Consider the following 27950-nt stretch of genomic DNA (forward strand, 5'->3'; position numbering starts at 1 on the left):
TACTTCTGTCTAACAAAGAAATCCTCTTTGTTAGTAAAAAAATTCATCGAATTGACTTACATTAAAAATTCATATTTATCGTAAATTGACATATTACTGAATTATTGCAGGTCAAATAAATTTTTTTATGACTAAATTACTCTTATACGTTTTTACGCATGAATGCATATGATGAGCTATGTTTTTATCGTTATTTAGTCCAAAAAAATTGTTTGACCTACAATAAGTTAGTAATAAATCAATCGATGGTAAATACTAATTTTTCATTCAATTTTTTTTAACTAATGTTTGCAAATTCAGTTAGACTTATTTATTAGATGAAGCAAACCTTAGAAAACTAGATATAATTTCTTAAATTATAATAAATTTATATATAATTATACTAAATTTAAAAAAAATATAATTATTCTTAAAAAATAAGACAGTAAATGATTTTTCGAGAGACACAAGACGATGATCATATGATTCGATGGTTGGGAGATGGGGGTGGGGTAGGGGGTTGAGGAAACCGAGGAATGAGTTAAGATGCTTGTATGCTGACTTTATTCGCTTCTATGCGCCTCGAAACTCCCTACACGCCCTACACTTTTCACGCACTTCCTACTCTATCTCTCTCTCTCTCTCTAGGTAGCACCTACTCCGTGCGTATGTGTGTGTATATATATACACGTATACATGGAGTGGTACGGCCGCCACTTTTCTATTTTTTAAATAATATTACTTTCCATTTTTTAATATCTAAAAAAAATTACGTTTTTCTACCTTAAAGTTTGATATAATCACGTATAGATTTTCTGTAATTTAAAAAATTACATTTAGTACTTAAGAGATTTATCTCTATTTAACAAATAAGTCATTTCGTTAGTCAAAACTCACTAAATTTAATAATGGTAATAAAAATTATTATATTATCGATTGACTTATTACTAATTTATCGCAGGTCAAAATAATTTTTTATGACTAAATTACTCTTATACATTTTCACTCGTTAATGTATGTGATGAAGTATATTTTTATCGTTATATAGGTAGTTTATTCACAAAATAATTTTACTTATAATAAGTCAGTAATAAATAAATTAAATATAAATATCGACTTTCATTTAAATTTAAAATGTTTACAGATAATAATGTTTTATTAAAATAAAAATATTACATGTTTATAAAGTTGGGATTATATTTTTTGTCAAAATTATAGTTGAGAAAATTTATTATTTTTAAATGTTTTAAAATTATAAACATTTCTAATAAATCTAAGAGGTCCAACGTATTCAAATTCATAAAAATTCCAAAAGAAGAAAAAACAAAAAAAAAGAAACAAAAGGCAGGGCAGGTTGCCTTTGGGCCAGAACAGTGGAATGAGCCCATTTACACACAAGTTGGAAAATAATCTCACCTGAAATGAGGCCCAAATGCGATGAATATATATATATTTTCTTTATCTATAGTAGCATAAACAATATATATATTTACGGAATAATTTATATAAAAATAAATTAAAAGAAAAATATTTTTGCTAATAATAAATAATTTAAAAAGTTAGGTGAAGCTGACCATAATTTAAAAAAAAAAATGAAACACCTAAATACATAAATTGTGAGACATGATTTAAATGGTAAATGATTTGGGTTTAGATCCAATTTTGGCCCAATCCAACGGTTGGTGAATTGGTGGTGGGTGGAATATGGTGGGCTCTACATACACGCGGCGACATGCGATTGGGTAGTTTTCTTTTCGTTTTTCTCCATTTTACCAAAATATTGCACTTTTTCATTTTTTCTGGTAATAACTAATTTTCAGGGACAGCAGACACAGAATTCATAAGTACCCGCCGACTCGACTCTTCGAAAAAAGCGGTGGCTGCAAAAACGCCTCATCACCGCTCTCCCAAAAAAGGGTAATAGAGCTGGAAAAAAAGTGAAAAAATAACTGAAATATTGAATCCCAATTCGCTTTCCTCTTTCCAGGTACAAGTTTTAGCTCAATATTGAGGATCTGTTCAGTTTCTTGTTAATTTTTCTGATATCTGGAGATCTGTTAATGCAGCCGTGTTTGTGTTCGTTTTTCAGCAGAGCCCATTTCGTTTTGTTTTAGAATATGATTTTATCCATTCTCGTTGGAGTTTTGAGGAATGAAGTGTTTGATGCCCTTTTCTTCGCTTATGGTTTGCAGAGGAGCAGTGGGTCAGTGGGAGCTTATTGAATTGTGGGGGAGAAATTGTATTGTGTCGAGGAAGACACGAGATTGAATCGAAAGAATGGGTTTTAGCGTGTGTTCTTCTTCAGCCGAGGTTTCATTTTCTTGTTTAGAGACCATTTCCTTGGGCAAGAATTTGAAGTCTGTTGTTCCGAGAGGTTTCACTAGACTTGGTGACTTGAACAAGAAAGACAGAAATGATGGGTTTGTGAAGAAGGCATTGGTATCCAGCCATTTAGTTCCGGGGCACTTGGAAGGGTCATATGTAGGAAGGAAGCAGCTGAAGGAACCAGCTTCCAAGTTGGAATTTGTGCGGACGTTGTTGATTGACAATTATGATAGTTACACATATAATATTTACCAAGAGCTGTCTGTCATCAATGGATGTAAGTTTTCTTTCTTTTTTCCATTGCTTTAGATTTTGGCATGTCAACATATGTTGCTAATTTTGGTGGTTGCATAATACATTCTTTTGCATGGAGAGAGAGAGTCAGTAAGTGGGTTTACGACTGGGGATAAGTAAAGGGACAGCAAGAGTCTGTAATAATTAACGGTCAAGTGATTTCTCATAAGGTCTAGATTTATAGGCTTAAACGCATGGAGCTTGTAATTAGAAAGCCTAATGTATTTTCAGAGTTTTAGATGAAACATTGTCGTGCATTAATCTTTTATTAAGGAATAGCTTCTAGATTGAGGGTGGGTTTGGATCATTCTTGACCTTCGATAGCATGGTGATAGTGTCTATATTATTTGCTTAAATCTGAAACCAGCTCATTCTGGAATTGTCATTTATGTAGATGTGAAGAGCTTGAATTTTTTTTTCCAAAAATTAGGCAGGGTCATTGCTCTTACTGCATATACACTTATAGTCGGGGCTAGCAGGTCAAAAGAAATCAGTTGAAGGTCATGTTCGGGGTTGGGGGGGTGGGCATCCTTGTAGCAGTTTTTCTGCCATTATGACTGTCTTCGTTGTGAGGGTTGTAGCTTTAGTTTTCTACTGTGAACATTTAGTGTCCAATATACTTACTGATAGTATGATAAATCCTGAGCATCTGTGTTGATGATTTTGTGAACGTAGAACCAAATTTTGCTTTGTTTAGATGGTGATCTGTGTTATAGGACCAGGCCAATTGCTGGGGAAATGTGTTTGGATATTGTTATGAAAATATTTCATATTCTACATTGTGCTCAGTACTAATGAATGGGGAGTAGAATGGATTAAAGGTATTTTTTTGGGAAAAGTTGGAAATAGGATGTTGAAGTGGAGGTTCATGGATTTAGTTCTCAATGCTACGGTTTGGTTCCTATTTGAGGTCATTGTTAAGTTTCTGATGTAGATGATTTTTCAGTAACGGCATCATTTCAGAAAAAGATATGCCAGTAATACTAAGTGCGTGCCTAAGTTGAAATTTTTACTTATATTTTTAATACCTTTACAGTTTTATATGGCCCCATCCCCTTCTGGCTGCTGCTGCTGCTTCTTTTATTCAGATAGTGCTTTGGTTTGAACTTGGTGAGTGACAAAGGAACAACCTTCTATTTTGAAACCAAAGTGACCTTTGGTTGTCATCAAGTCTTAGGAATTACCAAAGAGCCGTGTCACACATTGTGAGATTGGCATGAAGGTCTAGTTTCTAGATCATGCATTTGTAGCTTATTTCTTTTACCTCCAATGCTCAAAGTATCATACAAAGCTTTGGCTTCTAGATTACTATTGGTTTCTGCTTATGGTTTGGTGTGATTGGTGAAATGAAGCTCTGTCCAACGGCAGTGCTCTGATTTTGAATTCAAGGAAAAGGAAGAAGAAAATTTGTTTCCATCTTTGTTTAATTGCTCTTAATGAGAGAATCTTCTGAAGACCGTGTCATCAAATAAACAAGATTCCAAATGTGATAAGCGCTGTTAAGGAATGATTTTGACAATCATCTGTTTTTTTGTGTTGAAACTGTACCAGTGCCTCCTGTGGTGATTCATAATGATGAGTGGTCTTGGGACGATGTTTGTCATTACCTATATGAAGAAAAGGCATTTGACAATATTGTGATATCTCCTGGGCCTGGTTCTCCAACTTGTGCTGCTGATATAGGTTAGATCTGAAATTTGCATTTCAAGCCTTTTCTACTATGTTATATATCGACCCTGTTGACTTTTGTGTTTATATGGAACTATGGATATCTTCCGAGAAGTCTGTTTTAGGAAGTTGAACATGCGCTGGTTTCGTCATGAATGATTAGACTTCTTTTCCCAAAAGACATACTTAAGTGAAAATTCCATGGTCTCCCATCATGGCTCCCATGCCATTTCTAGTCTTGTCATTTATAACATTCTATAGGTCTAAGAACTTTCTATTTGCCTTGTTCTTGGTTAGTTTATCTTGATTGTTACATTTTTTGACTTATTTGAATGTCTCAGGAATATGCATTAAGCTGCTGCTTGAATGCACGGACATCCCTATTTTAGGTGTTTGCCTTGGTCATCAGGTATATTTAGTCATTCACATAGTTCATGTCTAGTCAACTCCATAACATGGTGGATTCCTAGGTGGTTTATAAAAGTTGTATTATTGCTTGAATTGTCATCTCTCTGATTTGATTAACAAGCATTGGAGCTTTTGACGTTTTCATGAGTTTGCTTGTATTTCAACTATTCCCTTCTATTCCATTGTCTGATGTTCAACTGACAATGGACAAGTGAAATGATTTACAGGCTTTAGGTTATGTCCATGGTGCTCGGGTCATCCATGCTCCTGAACCTATACATGGACGGTTGAGGTCAGATACGATGCTCTTGTTTCCTTTTGCCATGCTACAATTAGAAGGTGTTTATGACTCAATGGATCAAATCCAAAATCTTCTTTAAAATGGACACATTCGTGAAATTATATGTCCAGACCATTGGCTATTTTCCCATTGCATTAATCTGTTAGTCGGCTGCAACCATGTGTCGGCTTTCGTTGATTTTCGTTTGACCTTTACAGTGATATCGAGCATAATGGTTGTGGAATGTTCCATGGGATTCCCTCTGGAAGAAATTCAGGATTTAAGGTTAGGTCAAAGCCATGAGATTGTCATGTCTTATCTTCATGCTTGTTAAATTGTTGTTTCATGACAGTGATTTCATATCTTATATGGCTTGGTTTACAAGCAGTAATTCTTGCCAGATACTTGTGCAAGAGCCTTACTTTTTCCATATTATTTGGTGCAGATAGAGTTTTGGAGCCACTTTTTGGAAATTACCGGTTTCCTTTGGTTTATTTGGTCATGTGGCAATCTAAGATATAATTAATGGTATGTAGGCGCCTAAAGATGCATGTTGCTTATGGTCTTGAAAGTTGAACGGAAGAGAAGGAGGAATCCATTGGGGGGGAACATCTCTTTCTTGCTCAGTGCTATCCTTTTGTGGTGTCTCCTTGTGTTTTTTGTTTTCGCGACAATATTTTGGATTGCTAGCACCTCTGCACTTCTCTCTACAACTTTTTTCTTTCTTACTTTTTCTCTTCCCTCTCAAACACAGTGTGAGGGCTCGTGTAAACCAAATATTCCTCCTCTACCTGAAGCCCTTGCTTTGAAAAAACTACTCCTTCCATCTACAATTGAACGTTTCCTATCGAACCTTGAATAGACACAGACTCTCAGGACAGAGTTAAATATAGGCATGCATGGTTTTTCTTTTCCTTTTCTACTCTCAAACGAATGGGCACATAATATATTCAGCAACTTCATTTTCATTATGGATCGGTAAACTGACTATTAAGGGGCTACTGTTGGGAAGAGATCATTAGTTATGGATGGCCGAAATAAGAGATAAAGAGATTCAACTGCAAACATTGGTTGAAATAGGCCTATCTTCAAAATGAGTTGATTAGCACTGGGAACAATTCAAGCAAATATGTATTGCTCCATATTGTGATAGGATGAGAATTCTTATATTATATACTTGGTGGTTTGATATAACTTGGTGATATTCTCTTTATTACTATTGGGAGATAGGTTGGGTTTAAAGATCTCCAACTATATTAAAACTGGTCCAAAAGTGACCAATTATCGGTCAGATAATCTTTGGGATCATAGATTATGATCTAATTGAATGCTCTTAAACTTCTGCTTGCTTGTTGAATTCCATGATAATGATACAGCTGAGTAGTATTCTCACTTAGACAAGGTTCCCTAGATCAATACAAAGTTCTAACGCTGTCTTGTTTGTTAGTAATGCAGCTATTACATGTATGGGATATAGAAGTCAGTTTGAACATTTTTTGCATTTATGTGATGCAGGTGGTTCGATATCACTCCCTTGTGATAGACCCAAGCTCACTTCCCAGGGAACTCATACCTATAGCTTGGACCTCTTATCCTGAAACGTCACCCTTTCTAGGAATCCAAAACTTTGATTCCTACCTTGATGATTTTGAGAGGCAAGCTGGCCCCTGTAATTTTGCTAAATCATTATCCACAAAATCAGATAATGGTTTGCAATGGCATTCTTCCAACTCATCAGAGATGCAGAGTGGAAATATTCTTATGGGAATTATGCATTCCAGCAGGCCTCATTACGGCTTGCAGGTTAATGTTCATCCTAATTATGAGTTCTATGATTTACCCTGCTGTTTTACTCCAAAATTAATTGGTATGCTTCTTGGTCCAGTTTCATCCAGAGAGCATAGCTACTAGTCATGGGAGGCAAATATTCAAAAACTTTGCAGAAATCACAAAGGAGTACTGGTTTAGGTTGAGATCATCCTCGAACAGCCAGAAGAAGGTTCATTATGCTGGTAATCTACTTCAAAAATAAGATTGTTTTACCTTTTTTATCTGGGTTTCTCCTTTTGGGTTGTTCAGCCAGGGGAAGGAGGGGTAGTCACTGGTGGAAATGTGGTCTTATTTCCTAAAACTATAGTCTTTGTGGTTTGTGTAGTAGCTTTTAGTTTCTAGAGGATCTTGCTTTATTGCAGTATGTAATTGGAGTAATCCCTATTGATGGTAGTATGCTCCTTTCAGTCACTCTGAGCAGTGAACTTTACTTAGCATGCATGCAGGTGCCTAGAGTAACTCAACTATTCCAAGATGTTGTCAGAAGCAAGAATGTGGTGAACGGATTTGACGACAATATGCATGCTAGCCTCTGCAACTTAATGAAGCCATTACGTTCCAGAAATGCAAAAAATTTGAAGCTAAGATGGAGAAAAGTTGAATGTACCATCAGCCAAGTCGGTGGAGCAGGAAACATATTCTGTGAGCTGTTTGGAGATCTTCATGCGGAAAACACATTTTGGTTGGATAGTTCCTCGATAGAGATGGTCTTTTTCTTTCTTCTTTCTTTTTCTTTATGTTCCCTTAGCTTAGATCCAACTGATTGCCTGGCACTCTGATGAACTGATTTTTTTTTGGCATTGGTTTATGTGAAATTAAGGATTTGGGTTATGAGTGGGTAGTATTGCTCTCTTTCTTATTGTTTCCAAGTCGATTTCTACTTCTCCCCCACTTTGTGATTGTTCTTGGTACTAATATCTTAAAGTTGCCAACAAGAACTGAAGGTGATTAGGGATTACTGACATGTACTGATAGCACTTTGATGTTAATGTCAGATCTCATTGCGCATGTTTTGAAAAAACTTTACTGTTGAACATTCCAAACTCTTCTATTTTGTTACCTGGAGCTAGTCTTAGACCAATTAGACCCTGAAACTAAAAACTGAAATGTTTGATATACTTTGAGAACTATGTAGCGATGCTGCCATGATAAGTGGATAGAGTTGGTATAAGAAGTTTCTGGAACTATTGGTTGCTTTCTGTGCACAGAAGTTTAAAGTACATATGATGTTCTCTGCAGGATATAAATTTTCCTTTTACGTAACAGCCCACATCTGTTTAGAGGGGATATATTCCCTAGGATGTGTATAATATTTTCTTGAGAAAGTAATTTGAGTTTGTATTTACATAATTTCTGATGATGAACCACCTTGTCTTTGTAGAGAAGAGCTCGCTTTTCATTTATGGGGGGTAAAGGTGGGTCACTCTGGAGACAAGTGACGTTTAGATTGTCAGACAAGAGGTTAGATAGGCTTTCTTTCAGTACTCCTCTGTGTTGTTTAAATGATGACCTCGTTTACTTATAAGCTCTTCCTCTGGATACCAGTTCCAGTGATACAGAAATTAATCGTGGAGGCTATCTATCAATTGAAGATGCCGAGGGCTCTATTAGAAATACTTATTTGGAAGATGGATTTTTTGACTTTTTGAATCAGGTAATTTCTGAGAATACAATGTCCAAAAACTTTATGAATGCTTGCTTGATACTATTAACAACTCCTGGATTGTTAAGCGAATGGACGAGATATTTTCTTGGTGTTATGTGACTAGTGCACTAACTCTCTTTTTTGCTAACAATTCTGCATAAATATTTTATTATATTGAATTTCCAGAATGGTTCAATATAATGACATCCTTCTATGGTAGTCTTGCAACTTCTTAGTTGGAAAATGCTTTATCTATAAGTAATTTAGCCTACAGCTTCTCTTCCTCTTTAAGAAATTTAGAGATAAATACATTTGCACACCTTAATCTATGGTCTATTTGCACACCTTAATCTATGGTCTATTTGCACAAACCATGCCGACAGCAAAAAATAGGATAGTTTGTGTAATGTTGTTGATATTTGTGGGGGTGTATGTGTTATTTTCCAAAAAGCAGGGAGTGGTTCGTGTAAATAGTGTTGACATTTTTGGTGGGTGTATGTGTAATTTTTCAAAAGGCATGTGTGGTTTTTATAAATAGACCATAGGTTAGGAGGTGTACATGTAATTGACCAAAAATTTTTTTCTCTTGACATGAAAATAATTGGATATATCAAGTTCAGTGGTAATTTCTTTGCATCTCCATGCTTCAGGAGCTCCAGTCATTTTGCTATGATGCAGCTGATTATGAAGGATTGCCTTTTGATTTCTTCGGTGGCTATATTGGTTACGTTGGGTACGTCACCTATTTGGTTATGGTGATCCTCCTGGGGTGAAGAACTCTTACCTGCCAATGTCATGAAAAGGACAACGCATTCATCTTCTCGTTCTTTGCCATTGTATTTCTTCTCCAACGTTTATATATCTTTAATTCATTGCATCTTGGCCAGTCCATTATCCTATATGCAACTTTTTAAATTCCGAATTGGAATTAGGAAATCAAAGTACTCGTGTCTATTTCTCTGTTGAGAATGTGCTGTGTTAGATAAACCACTACCCTGAGCTAGAGCATACCATAACTTTTTGGTTTGAAGTGTCTGGATAATTTTCAAAGTGGCTATTTCTTGTTTTTAAGGCCATTTAATGGTTTGAAGTGTCTGGGAAGGTTTTAGGGATGATGTTACTTTACAATACTGATAGAGATTATCATTTAAATGCAGGTATGATCTTAAAGTTGAATGTGGGGCGTCTGCAAATCGTCACAAGTCAAGAGTACCTGATGCTTGCCTCTTCTTTGCCGATAATCTTGTCGTTATAGATCATCATTGTGATGATATTTATGTCATGTCTATACTTGACGAGAACACAAGTGCCACTCTTTGGTTGGATGACGTTGAGAAGAAGCTTCTGAATATGAAACAATGCCCTCCCAGAAAGCCTGTGTCTTTGGCATCCAGAGTTTCTGTTAGAAATTCTCCAGGAAACGGGTTTACAGCTGAGAAATCGAGGGAGCAATATATCACGGACATTGAAAAGTGTCAGAAGTTTATAAAAGACGGAGAAAGCTATGAGTTATGCCTTACGACACAGATGAGAAGGCAAGTAGGGGAAATGCATGCGCTGGGACTTTATCTTAATCTTCGAGAAAAGAACCCTGCCCCCTATGCTGCCTGGCTGAACTTTCCGAAACATGATTTATGCATTTGCTGTTCTTCGCCTGAAAGGTTCCTACGGTTGGACAGGAATGGCATTCTAGAAGCAAAGCCCATCAAGGGTACCATAGCTCGTGGAGCATCTCCAAAGGAAGACGAACTGCACAAGCTACAACTGCAATACAGGTAGTGCGTCTACAAACGTGTAAAAAACAGTATTATGGCTTCATATATAGACATCTGAGAAGTACTATAATTTTTTCCTCGTGATTTCTGGTTATCCAAGTTCAGCAGCTTTCTCCCCCAGTCTTTGGATGTCGATAGAGTTTAACCTTAGGGATATTTGCATAACTACTCCCTAAGATTGGATATATTACGAAGAAACCATCAGTCTTGAAAAATGACACAGGACCCCTGAAAGTCATGTTTTACATTACATATTCTCCCTGACTATCTCATCCTCTCTTCGAGAGGGGAATCTGTAACATAAAACGTGATTGTAGGGTATGGTGTAATACTTCAAAATTAGGTTCTCTTCTATAATATGTCTAAACCTTAGGGATGCCATTATAATTATCCCTCAATCTTATATACGTCAGGACCTCCCTAAAATATGTGTTTGAATCCATTTCATGTCTTCCACCCTTTTCCAATATACTTCGAATTCTCATATGCTTTTAGGCCTATCCCCCAGAGAATATAGTTTGTACTACGAACGAAAGTAAGCCATAATGAAGAAGCAATAATTAATTTCTTGATTGTCTCTGCTTTTTGCGAATGAATTTTTAACTCTTTTCTGCAGTGAGAAGGACCAAGCTGAAAATTTGATGATTGTCGACCTTCTGAGGAACGACTTGGGACGTGTTTGTGAGCCGGGTTCTGTGCACGTGCCTAATCTTATGGAAGTCGAATCTTATGCTACCGTGCACACCATGGTCAGCACGATACGTGGGAAGAAACGATCAAACGTCAGTGCGGTTGACTGTGTTCGGGCTGCATTTCCTGGTGGGTCAATGACAGGAGCGCCAAAGTTGAGATCGATGGAAATTCTTGACTCCCTGGAAAGTAGTTCTAGAGGCATTTACTCCGGATGCATCGGGTATTTCTCATACAACCAAACCTTTGATCTCAACATTGTCATCAGAACTATCGTCATACACGAAGGCGAGGCTTCGATTGGAGCAGGAGGTGCCATTACAGCTCTTTCAAATACTAACGACGAGTATGAAGAAATGGTGCTGAAAACCAGAGCTCCAACTAAGGCTGTAACGGAATATCAGAACCGAACAGCACCGCCTCTAGCACAAGCATATGCTAATTCTCCAGATAAGAGTCCTAAATAGGCCATGCACGACTACAGCAACAACAGCAAAGCAATAGGACTGGATTATACGCATTCTTTACGGGAGCCAAGCTGCTCATTGAACTAATAAAGGTAAATCTCCCATTGTTGTTTTTACTCATTTCTCAAGGATTTCTGAAGGAAGATGAAGGCCTGAAGGTAGGATCAAAAGCTTTTGAGGATTTGTATGCTTTGAATTATATATTGTTTATGGAAGTATTAGGCTAAGAGCCTGAAAACCTGCAGCAAACTGCGTGATGTGTGTTTTTACAGCTCTTTCTTCTCATAGTTTGTTTATCTTCTAGTCCATATGAAGAGGAAATGTTTGTGTATATTCATCCGGGATCCTTGTTGAATTGCCACTTTAGAAAAGTAGTTTACCTCTTCAGAGTAAAAAAAGATTATATAAATTTTGCTGCAGTGGCAGTTTGTGCAAATTGCACTTTTGGTCCTACACGACAAAAAGTGTTTACAAGTTTATCACATTTATTACCGCTGGCTAAAAAATTACAGTATTTGAGACCCGGAAAAAAAATATGTTAAGATTTTTGATTCCATGGAACTAAGTGTGCCACAATTTTAATCTTATAGGATCAAAAAGATGACAATGTTTTATTTTATAAGACCAAATGTGCTAAATTTATAAATTGTGGGACAAGAAATGCAACATTTTCTAATCAAAAGTGTAATTTGCCCATAGAAGTTTGGAATTCTTTAAAATGAAAAGTGAAAAATAGGGGGGGAAAGAAGTGATACAGGTGCATACGAACCAACCATTCCATTGATTTTCTATTGGATTTGTATTTGTTACTATTATTATTATTATTATTAAAAAAATGAAAAGTTAAATAATGAGAAAAGAAAAATAGGAAGCACAAAAAGCAATGCAACCAAACAAAACGTGGATGAGAGGAGTAGGTGTGGTGGCTAAGCCCCTCCTGTGGCCCCCACTACTCTTCACCCAACTACTTTCCTTTATTGGGTAAATTACTTTTTTGGTCCCTATATATTCTTATTTACTTATTTTTGGTTCATATACCACTATTTAACTCCTAATATTTATAATTTTTTACAAATTTTAGTTCAAAATTCAGTCCCAAGTCAGAATTTTTTTTTTTATAAATATTAGAGATCAAAATCGTGACACATGTAAACATTAATGACCAATAGAGAATAAAGAAAAAAATTTATTTTTATCCGATTCCATTAAATTATATAATAAGAATATATTTAAAATGGTAATTTTATTTCAATCGATATTATAGGAAATAAGTATTTTTATCCATTTTTTAAATAATGTTTAATTATATCTAATTGAATTTTTTTTAAATTTAGACTCAATAACTTAAATTTTAAAATTGAACTGACAATTATACATCTTGAATTTTATTTTTAGTATAATTAATTATCAAATAATAATTTATCTTATAAATATTTATAAATAAAATTAGTAAAATATGAAAATTAGTTATATTTTTTTATTAAGGATCAAATTTATAAATATTACGAATCAAAATTATGGCACTTAAATATTGAGGATAAAAAATGAATAAGCGACTATGTAGAGGGACCAAAAATATAATTTACCGTTTTTTTTCCACCAACAACCACTCTATACTTAAACGCCCGCCCACCCCCACCCCCACCCCCCTTGAAATGCGTATATAAACATTTCTTCTATATCTCAACCACTGAAAATTTCCTCTCCACTCTCTCTACTCACCAACCCCCAAACTCGAATAGACGTCGGCGTAATGGCGTCGTCCATCTCCACCAAACTCTTCCTCGGAGCTCCCGATGGATCCGCCCGCCTTGGATCCCTTCAATCGCCGCAGATGCTGCCGTCTCCGGGCCTAAAGTTGCCCGCTCGCCGATCCCAGTCCAGACGCCTTGGTGCGAAACTTCCCATCATTTCATTGTTTGATTTTAGTAATTCGTGTTTCGGATTGTGAGAATCTTTTATATCTTTTGATTTGTTGTGTAATGGTGGTTGGCGTTTTCTTTTTGTCCAGAAATTTGTTTTGTGTTTCTGGGTGTTGAATCGCGAATGGGTTTGGATACTTGTGTTTGTTGAGCTGGAATAAATTAGCGATTTCTGATGTTAGTGAAATTTAGAAAGCTAATGCGGAGGTTTACTGGAGCTGGGTTCAATTCTTTTTTTTCCCGAGTAGACGGCATTTGCTTTGTTGTCTTTGTAAGAGCATCCTAATTGAGCTGGTCTGATGGTTGTTTAAAGAGGACAAAACTATTATTTGTTTATCAAGTCCCTTCAAGCTTGAATTGCATCGTTAGTAGCTTAATAAGCTGAGGTCGAATAATTTGGAGAGGACATGTTGCGAGTAACTTTGAAAGATTTGCAACCCCTTGGAAAGGCTACCTGATAAGAGTACTTAAATAATATTTATAGCTGCCTATTTCATCCTTCCCAATGGAACCTAGGTTGACTATTTATATAAAACTGTAGTCTTTCTCAAGCATCAGTTCATATTGTTTTGGCTAATAATCTCCAGAAACAGAACAAGATAGAAGAAGACAAACTTCAAAGTTTACTGAGAAAACCGCTTCTTGACACCATTGATGAAGGACTACGTCATTTTGACCTAGGATTAGCCCCTCATTACATATCCACATTTTTCATGCTACAACTTTCAGGATAGTTTTTTTTAGCCTGTTTGTTTTTCTATTACTTGGGGAAAATTGTAACTAAATGAAATGTGAAGTCTCATATTGATTCTCCAGAAGTTCAGAATCATCTGAAATGGAGGAGCGGTACAGTTCTATTTTCTGATTTTCACCTTAGGTTATATGACCTTGAACTTAATCCTCTGTTGATTATGATTAGCATCTAGGGAGATTTTTCTTGAGGTTATGGTATTCAGTGCTGAGTGCCCTTCAGCAGAAATTCTCAAGCTATGCTAATTGTTTCTTTTGAAGTGCAAAATTGTGCTTATATGTCGTTCAGTGCAATATTTGGCTATTGAAGATACTTACATTCCTACTGTCGACAGAAATACAGGCTGCCGGTAGCACATATGGCACTTACTTTCGTGTTACAACATTTGGAGAATCTCATGGTGGTGGTGTAGGGTGTGTTATTGATGGATGCCCTCCTAGACTTCCCCTCTCAGAAGCTGATATGCAAGTAGATCTTGATAGAAGGTATATTCCTAGCTACTGAATTGTCCTGTTTAGTGTTTTTTTGCAACCTTCTTATGTATGAATATATTTTTCTGTCTGGTTCTTGCGGTCCTCATGGTTAACATATACCTCGAGTTCGCTTATGAGACCACAGAACTGGAGATGAGATATGATAGCAGTAACTTTATATTTCCATGATATGTTCTGTTTGGCAAGAAAATGAATTAGTTACCAAGGCATGAAGCTTAATGAATTTATGATTTTATTGCATTTAGGAGGCCAGGTCAGAGCAGAATAACCACCCCTAGAAAGGAGACTGATACATGTAAAATAGCTTCAGGGGTTGCTGATGGTTAGTCATTCAATTGCCTTCTTGAACTCTTGTTTCTGTTGCATCTTTTTCTTAGATGGATGATAATGTGACTTTCATTAAAGTGGATTGATGTGTCATCTACTCATTGTAGGGTTAACCACTGGTTCTCCAATCAAAGTAGAAGTGCCCAATACAGATCAAAGAGGACATGTGAGTGCCCAGTTTTTCTCCTCTTCTTCTGCTACTGCTGCTGTGCAAGTCCTGCCATAGGGATTAAGGTCAGGAGAGGAAAAAAATAATTGGAGAGTTGTAAATGGATTGGCTAATCTGGAACTGCAGAGCTATGGGTCTTTGATATTTCCTGATAGTTGCTAGGTGTAATCTTTTACGTATAAGTTCACTTCTTCAATTTTTATGAATTCCTTCTTTCGTTCACGCACTGAAGTAAAATAGCATGTCTTGATGTCCAAAAATAAATAATTTAAGAGAAGGCACGGTTACAAATGGGTTAACTTAAGCTCAAAGCTTCATCAGAATTATTTTAAGAGGTATATGCATGTTATCATGGTGCTAATAAAGTTCAGTATTTTTGGATTTTTGCAGGACTACAGTGAAATGTCACTAGCTTATAGACCATCTCATGCTGATGCAACTTATGATTTCAAGTATGGCGTGAGATCAATACAGGTATAAATCATCTTATCTTTGAACAGTTAGTTTGGAATGGACCCATTCTCTTACTGGATTCATGGAACATTGGTTGTTTTGTTCAAGATTATTTTTTTTGTTTATGTTAATGTGTTTGTGGTATCCAGGGTGGTGGTAGATCATCTGCAAGAGAAACCATTGGGAGGGTTGCTGCCGGAGCTGTTGCTAAGAAAATTTTGAAGCAATATGCCGGAACTGAAGTAAGTTAATTGGTTGTAATATGGAAGATTGTTGTATACTGCTAAATACAAATGAGCCCCATTTATTAGACTGTGCATCCATGCAGATTGAGGTGTTCACCAAATATCTGTTTCTAGAAGAATGTATTCCGATATATTTTTACTGGTGGAGTTCTTAACATTTTCATTCCCTTTTCCCTTCATTGAAGCTTACAATTTGCTCTTCGTTGTGAATGAGATGCTTTGGTTATTGTTTGTGCTAGTGATGCATAACTAATAGATTCTCGCCTCAGTTCATCCAACATGGATAATTTAGTTGGAGATCAGAAACATTATTTAGCAATAAAATGAACTATTGATGAGCTTGCCTGGAGTACTGCTTGCTTTTCCTTGTATCTTTTGGTTGGGGGATTGAGGGGTGGGGAGAGAATGTATCTTGTTGTTTAAAACCACCAGATCATGAAAAATGTAGGAAATGCTTACCCTATTAAACTATGGGTTTTCTGTTATCTCCTGATTCTACTGCTCATGCTTTCTATTGCAGATTCTTGCTTATGTTTCACAAGTGCACAGTGTTGTCCTTCCTGAAAATTTGGTTGATCATGAAAGTTTGACCCTCGATCAGGTATGCAGAATATGTTTGTCTTATTTCTTGTGGATATTATTAAAGGTAGCCTCGTTCACATTGGAACGTGATGGCCAGCAATACCACTGTCCTTAAAACTTGTTAATACTGCAGATCATTCCCATCTGAAGTTTGAACAAATGCGCCATAAGTTTTGATATAGCAATAAGATAATAAGATGTTAAAAAAAGCTCAGACACCATACTTTATCATTTGTTGGTAGCTAATTGATGTACCCATGATATGCTGTGAGGACATGTGAATCATGATGGGGAAAGAAATTAGGAAAAGAAAATTGAATTGTTGTATGTGTATATAGATACACACTCATAAGGTGCTGAGCTTCCACTCAATCCATATGATTATGGAGCATAATGATGAGTGAGGAAAGGCAAGATGATGGTAAAATTGCCTCCTCCATAGATCTGACTCATGACTTATTTTGACAAATACAACTCCATACATTTTTTCCTTTCTTCTAAGTTGTTGAGTTTTACTTTTCTCTCAGTCTCGTTTTTGTCTGAGTTTGTTTTGTGTTCTATAGGTATGGTTATCTCTTTGGCTTGTCTTAAGGCAATAAAGTTTTGTTGTAATCCTAATACTGGCAGATAGAGAGTAATATTGTAAGGTGCCCAAATCCCGAGTATGCGGAAAAGATGATTGCTGCCATTGATGCTGTCAGAGTGAAAGGTGACTCTGTGGGGGGTGTTGTCACCTGCATTGCTCGGAATGTTCCAAGGGTAAAACCCTTCTTTTCCTTCCCCCATCCCCGGGGTCCCTTCAATCCCCATCTCCCAACCGTTTTGTGTGTTTCTTATTGAGACACTGCTAGACGGATGTTTCTCAGTTTTTATTTTGGAAATGCTCTAAGAAAATTTCTGAACATCAGTCTTCTCTTCTTAGGGTCTTGGTTCTCCGGTCTTTGACAAACTTGAAGCAGAGTTGGCCAAAGCTGCTTTGTCTTTGCCTGCAACAAAGGGATTTGAGTTTGGCAGTGGATTTGCAGGTGCAAAAGCATACTGGGTTCTGATTAAGAGTTCCCATAATTTGATGACCAAATAATTAAATAGAAAGTTCCCATAATTTGCTGAGAGGCTCCTGTTGCTATTCTAATTTCCTTTCAATAAAAATCAATCAGGTACTTTTATGACTGGTAGTGTGCATAATGATGTATTCTACATGGATGAACATGGCCGAATCAGGACAAAAACCAATCGTTCTGGTGGGATACAGGTAAAGACTTTCAGGTTTCCGGAAGATGATACAGTTCATCATTTTTCGTAATGTTTTTCATGTTTCCTTGTCCATTTCCAGGGTGGGATATCAAATGGAGAAATCATCAACATGAGAATAGCTTTTAAGCCAACATCTACAATCTCTGTATGTCCTCTTTCTCTTTCCCTTGCTCCTCACCTTCAGCCTCCTTGTGCATATTTTGATAATATCTGACTTGAGACAAATTAGCTCACTAGGCCTGAAAATGCTGAACAAGTAAGCATTGCCGATGCCAGATTAACATGCACAAAAGATTAATGGCCTCTGTAGGTTCCACATAGAGTTATTAACCTGTAAGGTGTATCACTGCTCATATTTTGAATGGGATCTCTATTTTAAACATAGAAAGAAATATCATATCGTACACTATCTCACAGTTGCATCTGGCAACCAAGTTCCACCATTGAGTATAAACCTTAATTTGTAATGGCCTCATTGAACATTATCCTGAGCCTATGAACTATTGGAACTGAACCTACTGAAGGTTTAAACATGCACCAAACATGTACGAGTCAAATATATTAACCAAACATTTCATGTTTTTTTATGCAGAGGAAGCAGAATACTGTGAGCAGAGACAAAAATGACACGGAGCTCATAGCTCGAGGTCGTCATGACCCTTGTGTTGTTCCACGAGGTAAGCTGGCGTTCTATAGATGTTTTGATATTTTGTTCTTCACATTGAATTGCATCTTATCTGAACAATGTGGCCGTTTTAGTTACTTCCCTGGACGATACCTCTGTCTAATATTGCTCATAGACTCAGTCTTGGTTAACCGAAAATTTATCTGCGGAACATGTCTCTGTTGTAGAGATTCCACAGCAAACTTGTTGCACATCATGCAATTTATTAGGCCACTCATGTTCTTGATTGTTGCCATGCACAGCTGTACCCATGGTGGAAGCAATGGTAGCCCTGGTGCTCGTTGATCAATTGATGGCACAATATGCCCAATGTATGCTTTTCCCTATTAATCCAGCGTTACAGGAACCACTGGAACAGCGTAAAAGCGAGCAAGCACAGATTCCCCTTTAATGGTGGCTGGTCCAACCATTCTCGTCATCAGCTTTCCTCAGCGTTCTGCCTCTCCATAGCGGCACTTCTCATTTAAGTTACCTACGATGAGTGTATTGTTATCTGAGAGATTGACGTGTTTCTGAATTGAATTATTCTGTGTTTTGGATAAAAGTAGTGAAGTGGGTTTGAAGAGGTTGTATGTATTTTCACAGAGTACAAGAATCTTTTGGTTTTACAACCAGTCTTTCATCAGTTGATTATATTAGCGTAGTTGGCTTCAAAGGAATAATGTAAGTCGACCTGCTTGCTATACTGTGTATTGAACATTTGTTGCAGTCCAGTCTTTTTTAATCTTATTGTCTTTGTTGCACATTTACGAAGACGACTAATTTATAAGTACATAAATGATGAGTAAAGTTCAATTGCGTTTGCATGTCTGAATTCTTTGAAGTCGTAGTCTGTTTGAACTGGTCATACTTTATCTTTTTTAACATAAAGAAAAATGAACGAATAGTTCTAAGTAGATTTATATAACAATATTCTGAAGGGTAATTGACAACGACGTCTTTGAGATTTGGTATAATTATAAATATTGTTTCGTTGTTTCAAAATTAATATTTTTTTAACTTTAATAGTCGTCTAACAATAATTGTAAAGTTGATAATTTTATACCTCTATTAAGTGATTATATAATTTCATCATGTGTTATGGGGTTATTTGTAATTTTTTAAACAACAAAAAGTTATTTATAATTATGTCAAATTTCAGAGAAAGTCATTGTGGTTTCCCCTATTTCTAATAATAATAATTATTATTGTTTTTGTGGTGAGAATAAACTATAAAAATATAGTTAAAGTTGGAATATTGAGAAAATAATTTAATAATAAATGAATTGATTATAACGTTTGATTTTTAAATCTATTTAATTTAAATAGTTAAAAAAACATAAATTGCAAATAAACTCGTGTATATAAGATTCTTTTCAACTTATTTTGACTAAGCGTTTGATATTAACTTGCAGACGCTTCTGTCAATTTTTTTTTTTTTTTTTATGGTGAATAATTCGAAAGAAAGAATCTAGGAAAAGCAAAAATAAATTAATTACCCCATGAATTAACCTAATTCATGCACAATATATTAATTAATCTCACAGGCTAATTAGCTTTTCAATATTTTTGGTACATCTCTTGATTAATTTAATAAAATAAACAATTTGTTGTTTTGTTGATTAAACTATAATAAAAATGCATAATTGGAGTGGGAAAAAGGAATTCCTCAAACCCCACAACTTATAATCATCACAATATAAACTAAGTTGTTGTCCTATTTAGACCCACCAAACATCTTAATCCCAATCAATAATTAATAATAATAAGCCATAAGCAAAATGATGTGTGAATGGAGCAAAGCAAACACAGCCTAACCACTTTTTGTTCATGAATGTTCAAAGGGATAAGCTTTCTTGTTGCCAAGTGTAGATAAAGCCCTAATTTAGAAAAAGTAGATTCCTCATATGCTCCTTTATCATAATGTTAATTAGGTATAATTACATTTCCACCCCTCATCTATTATTTTTTTATACAAATCATTTCTGCCTTTTGAAAAATAATAGAAACCACCCTTGACAGCCTTTAAAATCCAAAAATACCCTTGTTGACTAGGTCAATCTTTAAAAATAATTTTTGAAGGAAAGAAATGTCCTTAATTATCAAAAGAAAGAAGAGGTGTCAAAGCATCATTATTTTAATTATCAAAATAGTTTTTATTCAATATTTTAATTATTAAAAGGTGCAATTTATATTGAGATTCAATAAAAAAAATTAATATAAATTATTAAAAAATAGTATAAATAATAAAAAAAATATAGGGGTTATATTACTCATCTTCATAAATATTACTTTGACACCCCTTCCATCTTTTATTAATTACAAAAACGCCCCTAATAGCATTTTTATCCTTGAAAAATTATTTTAAAGGTTGACCTAGTTAACAAGTGCATTTTTGGGTTCCAAAAATTGCTAGGAATAATTTGTGTAGAAAGACAATAGATGAAGATTGTAAATGTAACAACCCCTATTAATTAATATTGAATTATTCAAATGTCATGAATCATGACATATTGCATGTTTGTACACTACAACTTCTCCTCTATTTATTAAATTACATTGACATATGTTGAAATTAAGTTCAAATGTATAAGTATTTCGTTTCTTTGTAAAATTACAATTACACTTTTTAAAAAGGTATTAGTGTAATATATCGTAGGGGGTATTCGAGTAAATTTTTGGTACTAAAGAGGGGGTGTACTTAAAATTACAACTACAACTTTAAGGGTGAACTTGTAATTTTATAAAAAATAATATTTGTGTATTTTGAACCTAATATTAAGGAGCGACAATGTAATATTATTCGGGTATTTCGATGTTGTATTAAGAATATCATGACATCTTTAGTAGAAAAAAGAAAAAAAAAAAAAAAAGGAGAGAGTTAATGTGCATGCAAGTGCTTAAACTTCAATCTAAGAATATTTTGAACTAAGAATATTGGGGTAGTCTAAGTTTCAGTCTCTATCAAAGTATGTATTAGGTGCAATTCCATCACATTCTTCCAACTGCATTCAACTTAATAATAATATGTATAGAAGCCAACACAAAATGTGTAGAGCTCACTTCACCCATATTTCAACAAATACATTATATATATATATATATATATATATTAATAAGCTATTGGGATATGCAATACCTGTGTGTATATAATCAGATAAATATCATACATATTTCAAAAATAAAAATAAATATACAACCAAAAGCGGATCAAGTGTTTGATATGGATAAAAGTGGCAGATAAATATGACAATATATTAGAGGGTAAAAATGACGTGGACCAGTTGATATAATGTTATTATATTAGTATAAATATTTAAGAATACAGTTGGCATTTCAAAATTTAATGTTGCAGTGTCACAACTTCCAATTATGAGTGGAAAAAATAATATTTTTTTTATAATACTAGTCGTTGTGGCACGTTGTTCTTACGTACATATAATAACTTTTTTTTCACGCTTTAAAATATATTATAAATAAGAGAAAATATATAAATTAGTACATTGCATTAATCAAAGAAAGAAAGAAATAAATAACAATTTATCAATTAATATAAATTTTAAAAAATTGAATAAATTAGTTATTTTATCGTGAAGGGCATTTAGACTTGACAAATAATTAGTGCGATGGTGTTATTAACCGCTGTTTATTAGTGTAAAGGGATTTTTCTTTTTATATTAGGATAATTTAGGATAGATGGAGTGGTTAGTTAATTCTTTATCATTGTTGATTCAAAAAGAAAAAGTAAATGAAATATTTTGTTTCATGGAATGAAATTGACACATTTCTCCATTCGGTCCCCTTTTTCTAGGACTTGCTTAAGATGAAGATAATCTTTTTTTGGTCTAGAAATTTATGTCTCATAAAGGGGTTGAAATTTACAAACTTGTTAAGAAAAAAAAATCCAAAATATTTCACAGTTAAAATATCCTCTGACAATTAAATCAGTACAAAAACTTTAAAAAAAAGTTTGAATACGTTAAAGAATTAAACAAATTCAAGAGAAGTTAAGAAAAGTGATCAAAGTGGTTGAACAAGAAGATATGCCTAGGCTTAGGCCCCCTAAGATGACAAGATTGGCATCTTTGAACATTTATTTTATCTTTTCCTTTTTTTGCCCTTAATTTTGAGTTTTTCTTGTTGCATTTTTGGTTGTATCTCCCAGCACTCGGACACACCCACCGACCCACCCATACACACCCAAGATTTAAACTCAAAACCTGCAAGAAGAGATATAAAAAGAGAAGAACATATATCTAGAATAGAAGGGAGGTTTTCTAAAAGTATTTGCACAAATTTACATGAAAAGGGTCCAAATCATCAATCATCCATCCAAATTTCCCAAGAAAAGTCTATGCTCAATTTCTTCAACAACCCACAAAGTCCTACTTGTTCTCCACCATATAATCCAAGAAAAAAGAACCCTCAAAGATTAAGCTAAAATTTTAAAGGCTTTCTGTATATGGCAAAAGCCCACCACTTCCAACACACAAATAGGAGAGGTCAAACAAAAAAATAAAAATAAAAACAAATTACATACTTTGCACAAAGACAAATTACAAATTATAATAATTTCTATTTTTTGACCAACATAAGTGGCAGGCAAAGAATCCCACCAAAGATCCCACACCACTTTTCTTTTGATTTTTTACAGTTGAAAGTCCTTTCCACACAGGAAGGCTCCTACTACTATCTCCTCCTCAAAAGTAAAAGCCACTATATTACTTTTCTTCTTCAATTAATCCCTTTTTCTTTTTTCTCTTTTTTTTGGGATTTTTGCCATATTCATACATCTTTATACCTGCATGTGAAAGATATAAAATGAGCATTATCGGAGAAAGGGACCAAAATCATAGAAACGCATGAAATAGAACCATCCAAGTATGAGAAGGTACTAATATTTAATGCTTTTTATTCTTTTCAAGAAAAGACCACCTTTTGATTCTCAATACTTCTTGAAGAAATGTCAAAAGTTAGTACTGCCTCAAGAATTCCAATGATGCATAAAATTGACTTAGAATTCCATTTGTAAGAAAAATTAGAGAGCAATGCAATTACAATCATTTGATAAAATAAGAATTACCAAGATCGTCTTGGATCTTTTGGAGCTTATTTTCTAGGGAAGATTAGCTCTATTGAACTCATTGTAGCATAAACAGTAATGTTTATTATATGTGTAATACACTCGTTATATAATTAAATTTAATTTGCCGACCCAATCATAACTAGAATTTTTTGTGCTAATAATTATGGGCAACTAACTCTAATCATATAAAGTAAGCATCCTAAGGATGGTGATGAAGATGTGTGTGCCACTTTGGCAGGGCAAAATGGCTGGTTTTTAGGAACTTGCAGTTTCATGCTCAAGAATCCTGCAATTCCGCACAATGGGGCACCCCACCAAAAATCTTCAGAATGACAAAAGGGTAGACCAAGTTGAGAAAAAGGCCAAAGGAGATATATGATAATGTCTCAGAAATAGTGTTTTGGCAGCAACGTTTCTTGACAAGAAACAACTTGATTCTTGTAATGATAATGGCTTTTAACTAATTATTGTTCTCAACTACGAATCAATATTCAGAAAAACTAAAATATTCTTGAACAATCAGAACCATCCATATGTAATAACCATATAGATCCCAAAAGTCTTATTGTCCCTAAATCCAAGAATAACATGCATATTTTCCTATTCTGCACTTGAGTTCTTTTTTCTAAAGAAAAAACGAAAAAAGAAAAGTAAAAGAATTTGCTATTGTTGGGACAAAGAAAGAACCAGTTTCAAGAGTCAAACATGGCATGATTCTATGCCAAGGGCACCCCACCCCCCCCCCCCCCCCCTTCCGAAGGGAATACCCTCTTGGCCAAAAATGACTAATAGTGCCATCTTCATCCTCCAAGAACCAGGTGTCGGTGGGCAGACAACAGTTCAGGTCCTCCTATCCCCACATCACTCCTGTTGGGCTTAAATTTCCCCATCTCACAGTACTTCAAAAAAGAAAACTAGTACAACACCAAGGGATTGTTGCTAGCTTTCTTGTTTCTTGAACCAGTAGAAAATGACAAGACGTAGCTCGTAAGTACCAGAAACAGACAGCATTAATATTTTTGTGATTAGGATTTTTCACAAATAATGCATTTACTAGGAGTAAAAGTGACATTTGACCTTCAAACATTATCTACCAACTATTAGCACTAGTTGCTATTAGCAATCGGACTATGTTTGATCAAGACTATGTTGACAATTCAGTAAGGCGAAGAATATAAGATAGTTGAGTGCAAAGAACTTACCGTTTTGTTTTTTCTTTTGAAAGGGGTATTTTTTATGACTTTCTGGAACTGGTTTAAGATGGTTTTGGGGTAGCTTGCTTGAATGCAACAGTGGGAGCTATCCTGCAACTCCTCCTCTGATGCTCAAGCACAAGTTGCTCGGCAAACCAGTCGAGCTTCTCGGAATTGCTTTGCTCTCCGATCCTCTTGCCATTGAAGAGGACTGATTCGACATTTTTCTGTTTCAGCATTTCATCTGCTATTCCGATTAGCATGTTTACATTGCTCGGACTGGGATCTGAATCGACATTTGCCCCACACCTGCTGCCGCTGGATCCATTGGCCTGTTGATTCATAGTACAGTTAGAATATAAGGTATTTTATTTTCAATAAAGGTGATTTTCAATAATGCTAAAAATCCAGCAGCTAAAATTCGACCCTCTGAGCACCAATTAACTGTTAATCATTACTAATCAGCATTGTCGAACAATAATCAGCAATTCCAAACCATAGATTCAAAAGGACAAGCAGCACTAATATATTAATTATCCTTCATAACCCTCATAAGTTATAACTAATATATGCTTCTGCACTACCCTTTTAGTCATATTCCAAATGGTACCCTTTCCTGCCAAGAAAGATTATAGTCATTGATTGTCCAAACAGATCCAAACATCATGTCAATGCTCATAAATTATCACAAATAGGACTGAGAGGGCAATTAGAAATTCACACTTCCCCAGTGATCAAATGGTGATAAGTGGACCACTACAGAATGAACCGTTATTATGCATTGTAATGTAAAGCGAAACAGAGATTATACTTAGGAAGCCCATAACTCCAGAAATCTCAAAATATCGCAATTTTCCAATGTGTTCTAACATATATTATGGATTTAACATCTATGAATTTTCTTGATTGTCCCGGAAACTTCCCAGATTCACACATTAAAGAGGAAATATTATGTTTAATGAAAATGCAGGACCATATATGAATATAAGGAAATAAACCCCACACTTTGCCACTGATCTAAAATGTTAGGTGATACACGGTAACGGCAACTGAACCCGTTCTGGTCAATTCCAGCAAAAAATCTGTATCATAGATATGCACTGATGATGCAAACGTCTTGATTGTTATGGAGAACTTGCAGTTTGTTGGAGTCACAGTCTTTACTAGTAGCACCACAAATCCCATTTATAGTACAAGAAATCAATTTTCTTGGTGACCAGCAACACCCCACCCCACCAGATGAAAAATGCCAAAGGACAGACAAGATTGCAAGCTGTGTACAGTGGTAACCCTGTTCTTCTCTCTTTCTCATCATTTTTCATCTCTTAGTAATTTATAGAGAAAATGACACCATAGATATACACAGGACCCTCAAATTCAAGAATCCATTATAGCTTATTTTGATTAAATGATAAGGATAATGCGAAAGCTACATTTAACAGCAGCCAGTCAAAAACATGTGACTTACTGTGAAATTGCAAGGGAGATACAGTCAAAACAACCATAAAATACTGATAAGTATCTTAGTGCCGGTGGAGAAGAAAGTTAATAAAGACAATAGTTAAAACGAAGAGCTCTGAATAATCATAATTACTTTCACACAGAATCACACAGCACAGAGTCACTGCAACCCATGTCAATGTCCAAACACTCCACTTCGGGTTGGCATTTTAGGCTCCCAAAATGAAAACGTTGCTCCTCTTGGCCTCTTCTTTCTATCACTCAACCGCACCTCCCCACTCCCACCACCCCACTTCCATAATGAACACAAAGAATTAAATTGCATGCACCCAAAATCCAACTGCCGTGAAACATCCCCACCCCAATATTCCAAGAAGAAAAAAATCTTGATTCGCATTTAATAAAAGAGATTCTTGTTAAATAAGCTGAGTATCTTAATTAATGTTCCTCATATACCTGAATGCGGACGTAATTACTACTGCGGTTCTGGCCGAACGCCATAGCCACCGCGTGGTCAACCAGCTCCGCCGAGCCCTCGCCGGAAATCCGGGACAAGGGCCTAGCCCAATCCTTGGCCTTCCATTTCTTCACCTGCTCGTAGTCAAAGCTGCCCTCGAGCAGCTGCCCGCCTGCCCCGAGCGAAAGCACCAAAATATCCTCCACGCCTCTCACAAACGGAAACTCCTGCTTGTTATGCAGCACGTGCGTTATCGCCGCCGCCGTCGGGTTGTTCATCGCCAGCCCGCCGTCTACACCGACACACCGGGTTGACCCGTCTACCGACTTCATGCAAATCGGGTCGAATACACCAGGTTCGGCTGAGGTAGCCAAGCACACCTCCCAGAGATTGAAATCATAGCTGTCTGTTTCTAAGGCGTCGGCCCTGGAGAACAAAAACGGGGCCGAACTGGATAAATCGTAGCACGGGATCAGAACCGGTTTCAGCGTGTTTTTCAACGTTAAGCTACGCCCGGTTTTTTCGTCCCTGAAGGCCTCCTTCATCGCCTTCTCCAAGCCGCCGATGGATGAACCTCCGGAGGCGCCGGTTTTGCGAAAAAACCGCCTGAAGAACCTCACCTTGGGATTGCGTGCCTTAGACGGGCGGTAGACTTTCTTGCCCTCCGCAGAGAGGAACTTCCACGTGTCGTCGGCGTGGAAAATCGGGCGATTCTTATCGTTGGCCGCGAAGAGCATCGCCGTAAAGATACCTCCGACCCCGGTTCCGGCTGCGACGTCGAAATAATCTGCGATTCTGGCGTCTGGATTCCCCGACTTATTCTTCAACGCCGTTTCCAAATACGAAAGCGCTTTACCAGATAAAATGCTCCGCATCCCGCCGCCGTCGACGCTGAGAATGCAGATTTTCCCCCTCTGATTCTTTATCGCCTGAACACCGCTCTCGTCAACGGCGGCAACGACACCATTCTTGGGCTCAGCAATCTGCTTCGGAACCCATAGCTTCCGATCATCGTAACCGAACAAAAACTTGCTCTCCAAAATGGAGAAAATCTCGTAGCTCAATTTATCCGTATCAATACTGGGCTCCTGCATTTCGACCACCGGGGATTTAATACCGTTACCATGAACATCAACACACGCCATTTCCGAGCAATCTTTCTTCACATAATTCTATATCACCTCTCTGGGAATTCCCATATTCACACGCACACAAGGAGCCTGAAACGAAAAGAAAAAGTGGGGTTGCAAGTTCTTGGATTTCAAGCTTCTAAAAAAAGACAAATGGTTCAAAGGATTATCAACTGATAAGAAGAAGATGAAGAAGAAGAAGAAGAAAAGGGATATGGCGAAGAAAACAGAGAGGAGGTGATATAGAAAACACAAAGCAGTTTTTGCAGAGCATGTCTGTTTTCATTTTGGCTTTTATAAACCCATTCTAATCCTAAACATTTTTTTTAAGGCTAAATTACATTAACAAGACACTGTACAATGATTGTTTATGCATATATATAATACAATAATTTCTTATA

General features: G+C 35.9%; 3 protein-coding genes across 6 annotated transcripts; 2 read left to right on the plus strand and 1 right to left on the minus strand.

Annotated features, from left to right (window-relative positions):
- Positions 1-1800: 1800 nt before the first annotated feature.
- On the plus strand, positions 1801-11797 carry EMB1997 (para-aminobenzoate (PABA) synthase family protein). Of its 4 annotated transcripts, none has more exons than XM_088882775.1 (14): positions 1801-1966; positions 2069-2581; positions 4150-4281; positions 4608-4675; positions 4902-4966; positions 5173-5239; positions 6470-6757; positions 6840-6966; positions 7220-7491; positions 8166-8245; positions 8330-8438; positions 9080-9162; positions 9587-10204; positions 10821-11797. In XM_088882775.1, exons 2-14 carry the CDS (start codon positions 2257-2259, stop codon positions 11359-11361), a joined length of 2775 nt encoding a protein of 924 aa, XP_088738901.1. In that variant the 5' UTR covers positions 1801-1966; positions 2069-2256; the 3' UTR covers positions 11362-11797. The 4 variants fall into 4 exon arrangements, with proteins under 4 accessions (XP_088738901.1, XP_088738900.1, XP_011084354.1 ...); XM_088882774.1 differs by having other exon boundaries at positions 2072-2581; XM_011086052.3 differs by having other exon boundaries at positions 2172-2581.
- A 1227-nt stretch (positions 11798-13024) lies between these two features.
- On the plus strand, positions 13025-18972 carry EMB1144 (chorismate synthase, putative / 5-enolpyruvylshikimate-3-phosphate phospholyase). The gene is made up of 13 exons (XM_011086057.3): positions 13025-13253; positions 14369-14519; positions 14774-14850; positions 14963-15021; positions 15415-15498; positions 15627-15719; positions 16243-16323; positions 16932-17063; positions 17227-17329; positions 17462-17556; positions 17638-17703; positions 18151-18235; positions 18486-18972. The coding sequence occupies exons 1-13, from the start codon at positions 13115-13117 to the stop codon at positions 18632-18634; spliced, it is 1314 nt and encodes a 437-aa protein (XP_011084359.1). The 5' UTR covers positions 13025-13114; the 3' UTR covers positions 18635-18972.
- Positions 18973-22654: 3682 nt separating this feature from the next.
- On the minus strand, positions 22655-27833 carry LOC105166626 (patatin-like protein 6). Its single transcript, XM_011086058.3, has 3 exons — positions 26419-27833; positions 24511-24833; positions 22655-23023 (listed from the first exon to the last, which is right to left on the minus strand). Exons 1-2 carry the CDS (start codon positions 27562-27564, stop codon positions 24564-24566), a joined length of 1416 nt encoding a protein of 471 aa, XP_011084360.1. The 5' UTR covers positions 27565-27833; the 3' UTR covers positions 22655-23023; positions 24511-24563.
- Positions 27834-27950: the final 117 nt, after the last annotated feature.

Source organism: Sesamum indicum, linkage group LG7 (genome assembly GCF_026168435.1).
Source record: "Sesamum indicum cultivar Baizhima isolate 11 linkage group LG7, ASM2616843v1, whole genome shotgun sequence".
NCBI classification, from domain to species: Eukaryota; Viridiplantae; Streptophyta; class Magnoliopsida; order Lamiales; family Pedaliaceae; genus Sesamum; species Sesamum indicum.

Bases quoted from the DNA above. Each gene is read 5' to 3' on its own strand.
- EMB1997 (XM_088882775.1), top strand. From the start codon at position 2,257: ATGGGTTTTAGCGTGTGTTCTTCTTCAGCCGAGGTTTCATTTTCTTGT. The intron at 2,582-4,149 runs GTAAGTTTTCTT...AAACTGTACCAG, and splicing joins GCTGTCTGTCATCAATGGAT to TGCCTCCTGTGGTGATTCAT. The intron at 4,676-4,901 runs GTATATTTAGTC...AATGATTTACAG, and splicing joins GTGTTTGCCTTGGTCATCAG to GCTTTAGGTTATGTCCATGG.
- EMB1144 (XM_011086057.3), top strand. From the start codon at position 13,115: ATGGCGTCGTCCATCTCCACCAAACTCTTCCTCGGAGCTCCCGATGGA. The intron at 15,022-15,414 runs GTGAGTGCCCAG...GGATTTTTGCAG, and splicing joins ATACAGATCAAAGAGGACAT to GACTACAGTGAAATGTCACT. The intron at 17,704-18,150 runs GTATGTCCTCTT...TTTTTTATGCAG, and splicing joins AGCCAACATCTACAATCTCT to AGGAAGCAGAATACTGTGAG.
- LOC105166626 (XM_011086058.3), bottom strand. From the start codon at position 27,564: ATGGCGTGTGTTGATGTTCATGGTAACGGTATTAAATCCCCGGTGGTC. The intron at 24,834-26,418 runs GTATATGAGGAA...ATGAATCAACAG, and splicing joins GTAATTACGTCCGCATTCAG to GCCAATGGATCCAGCGGCAG.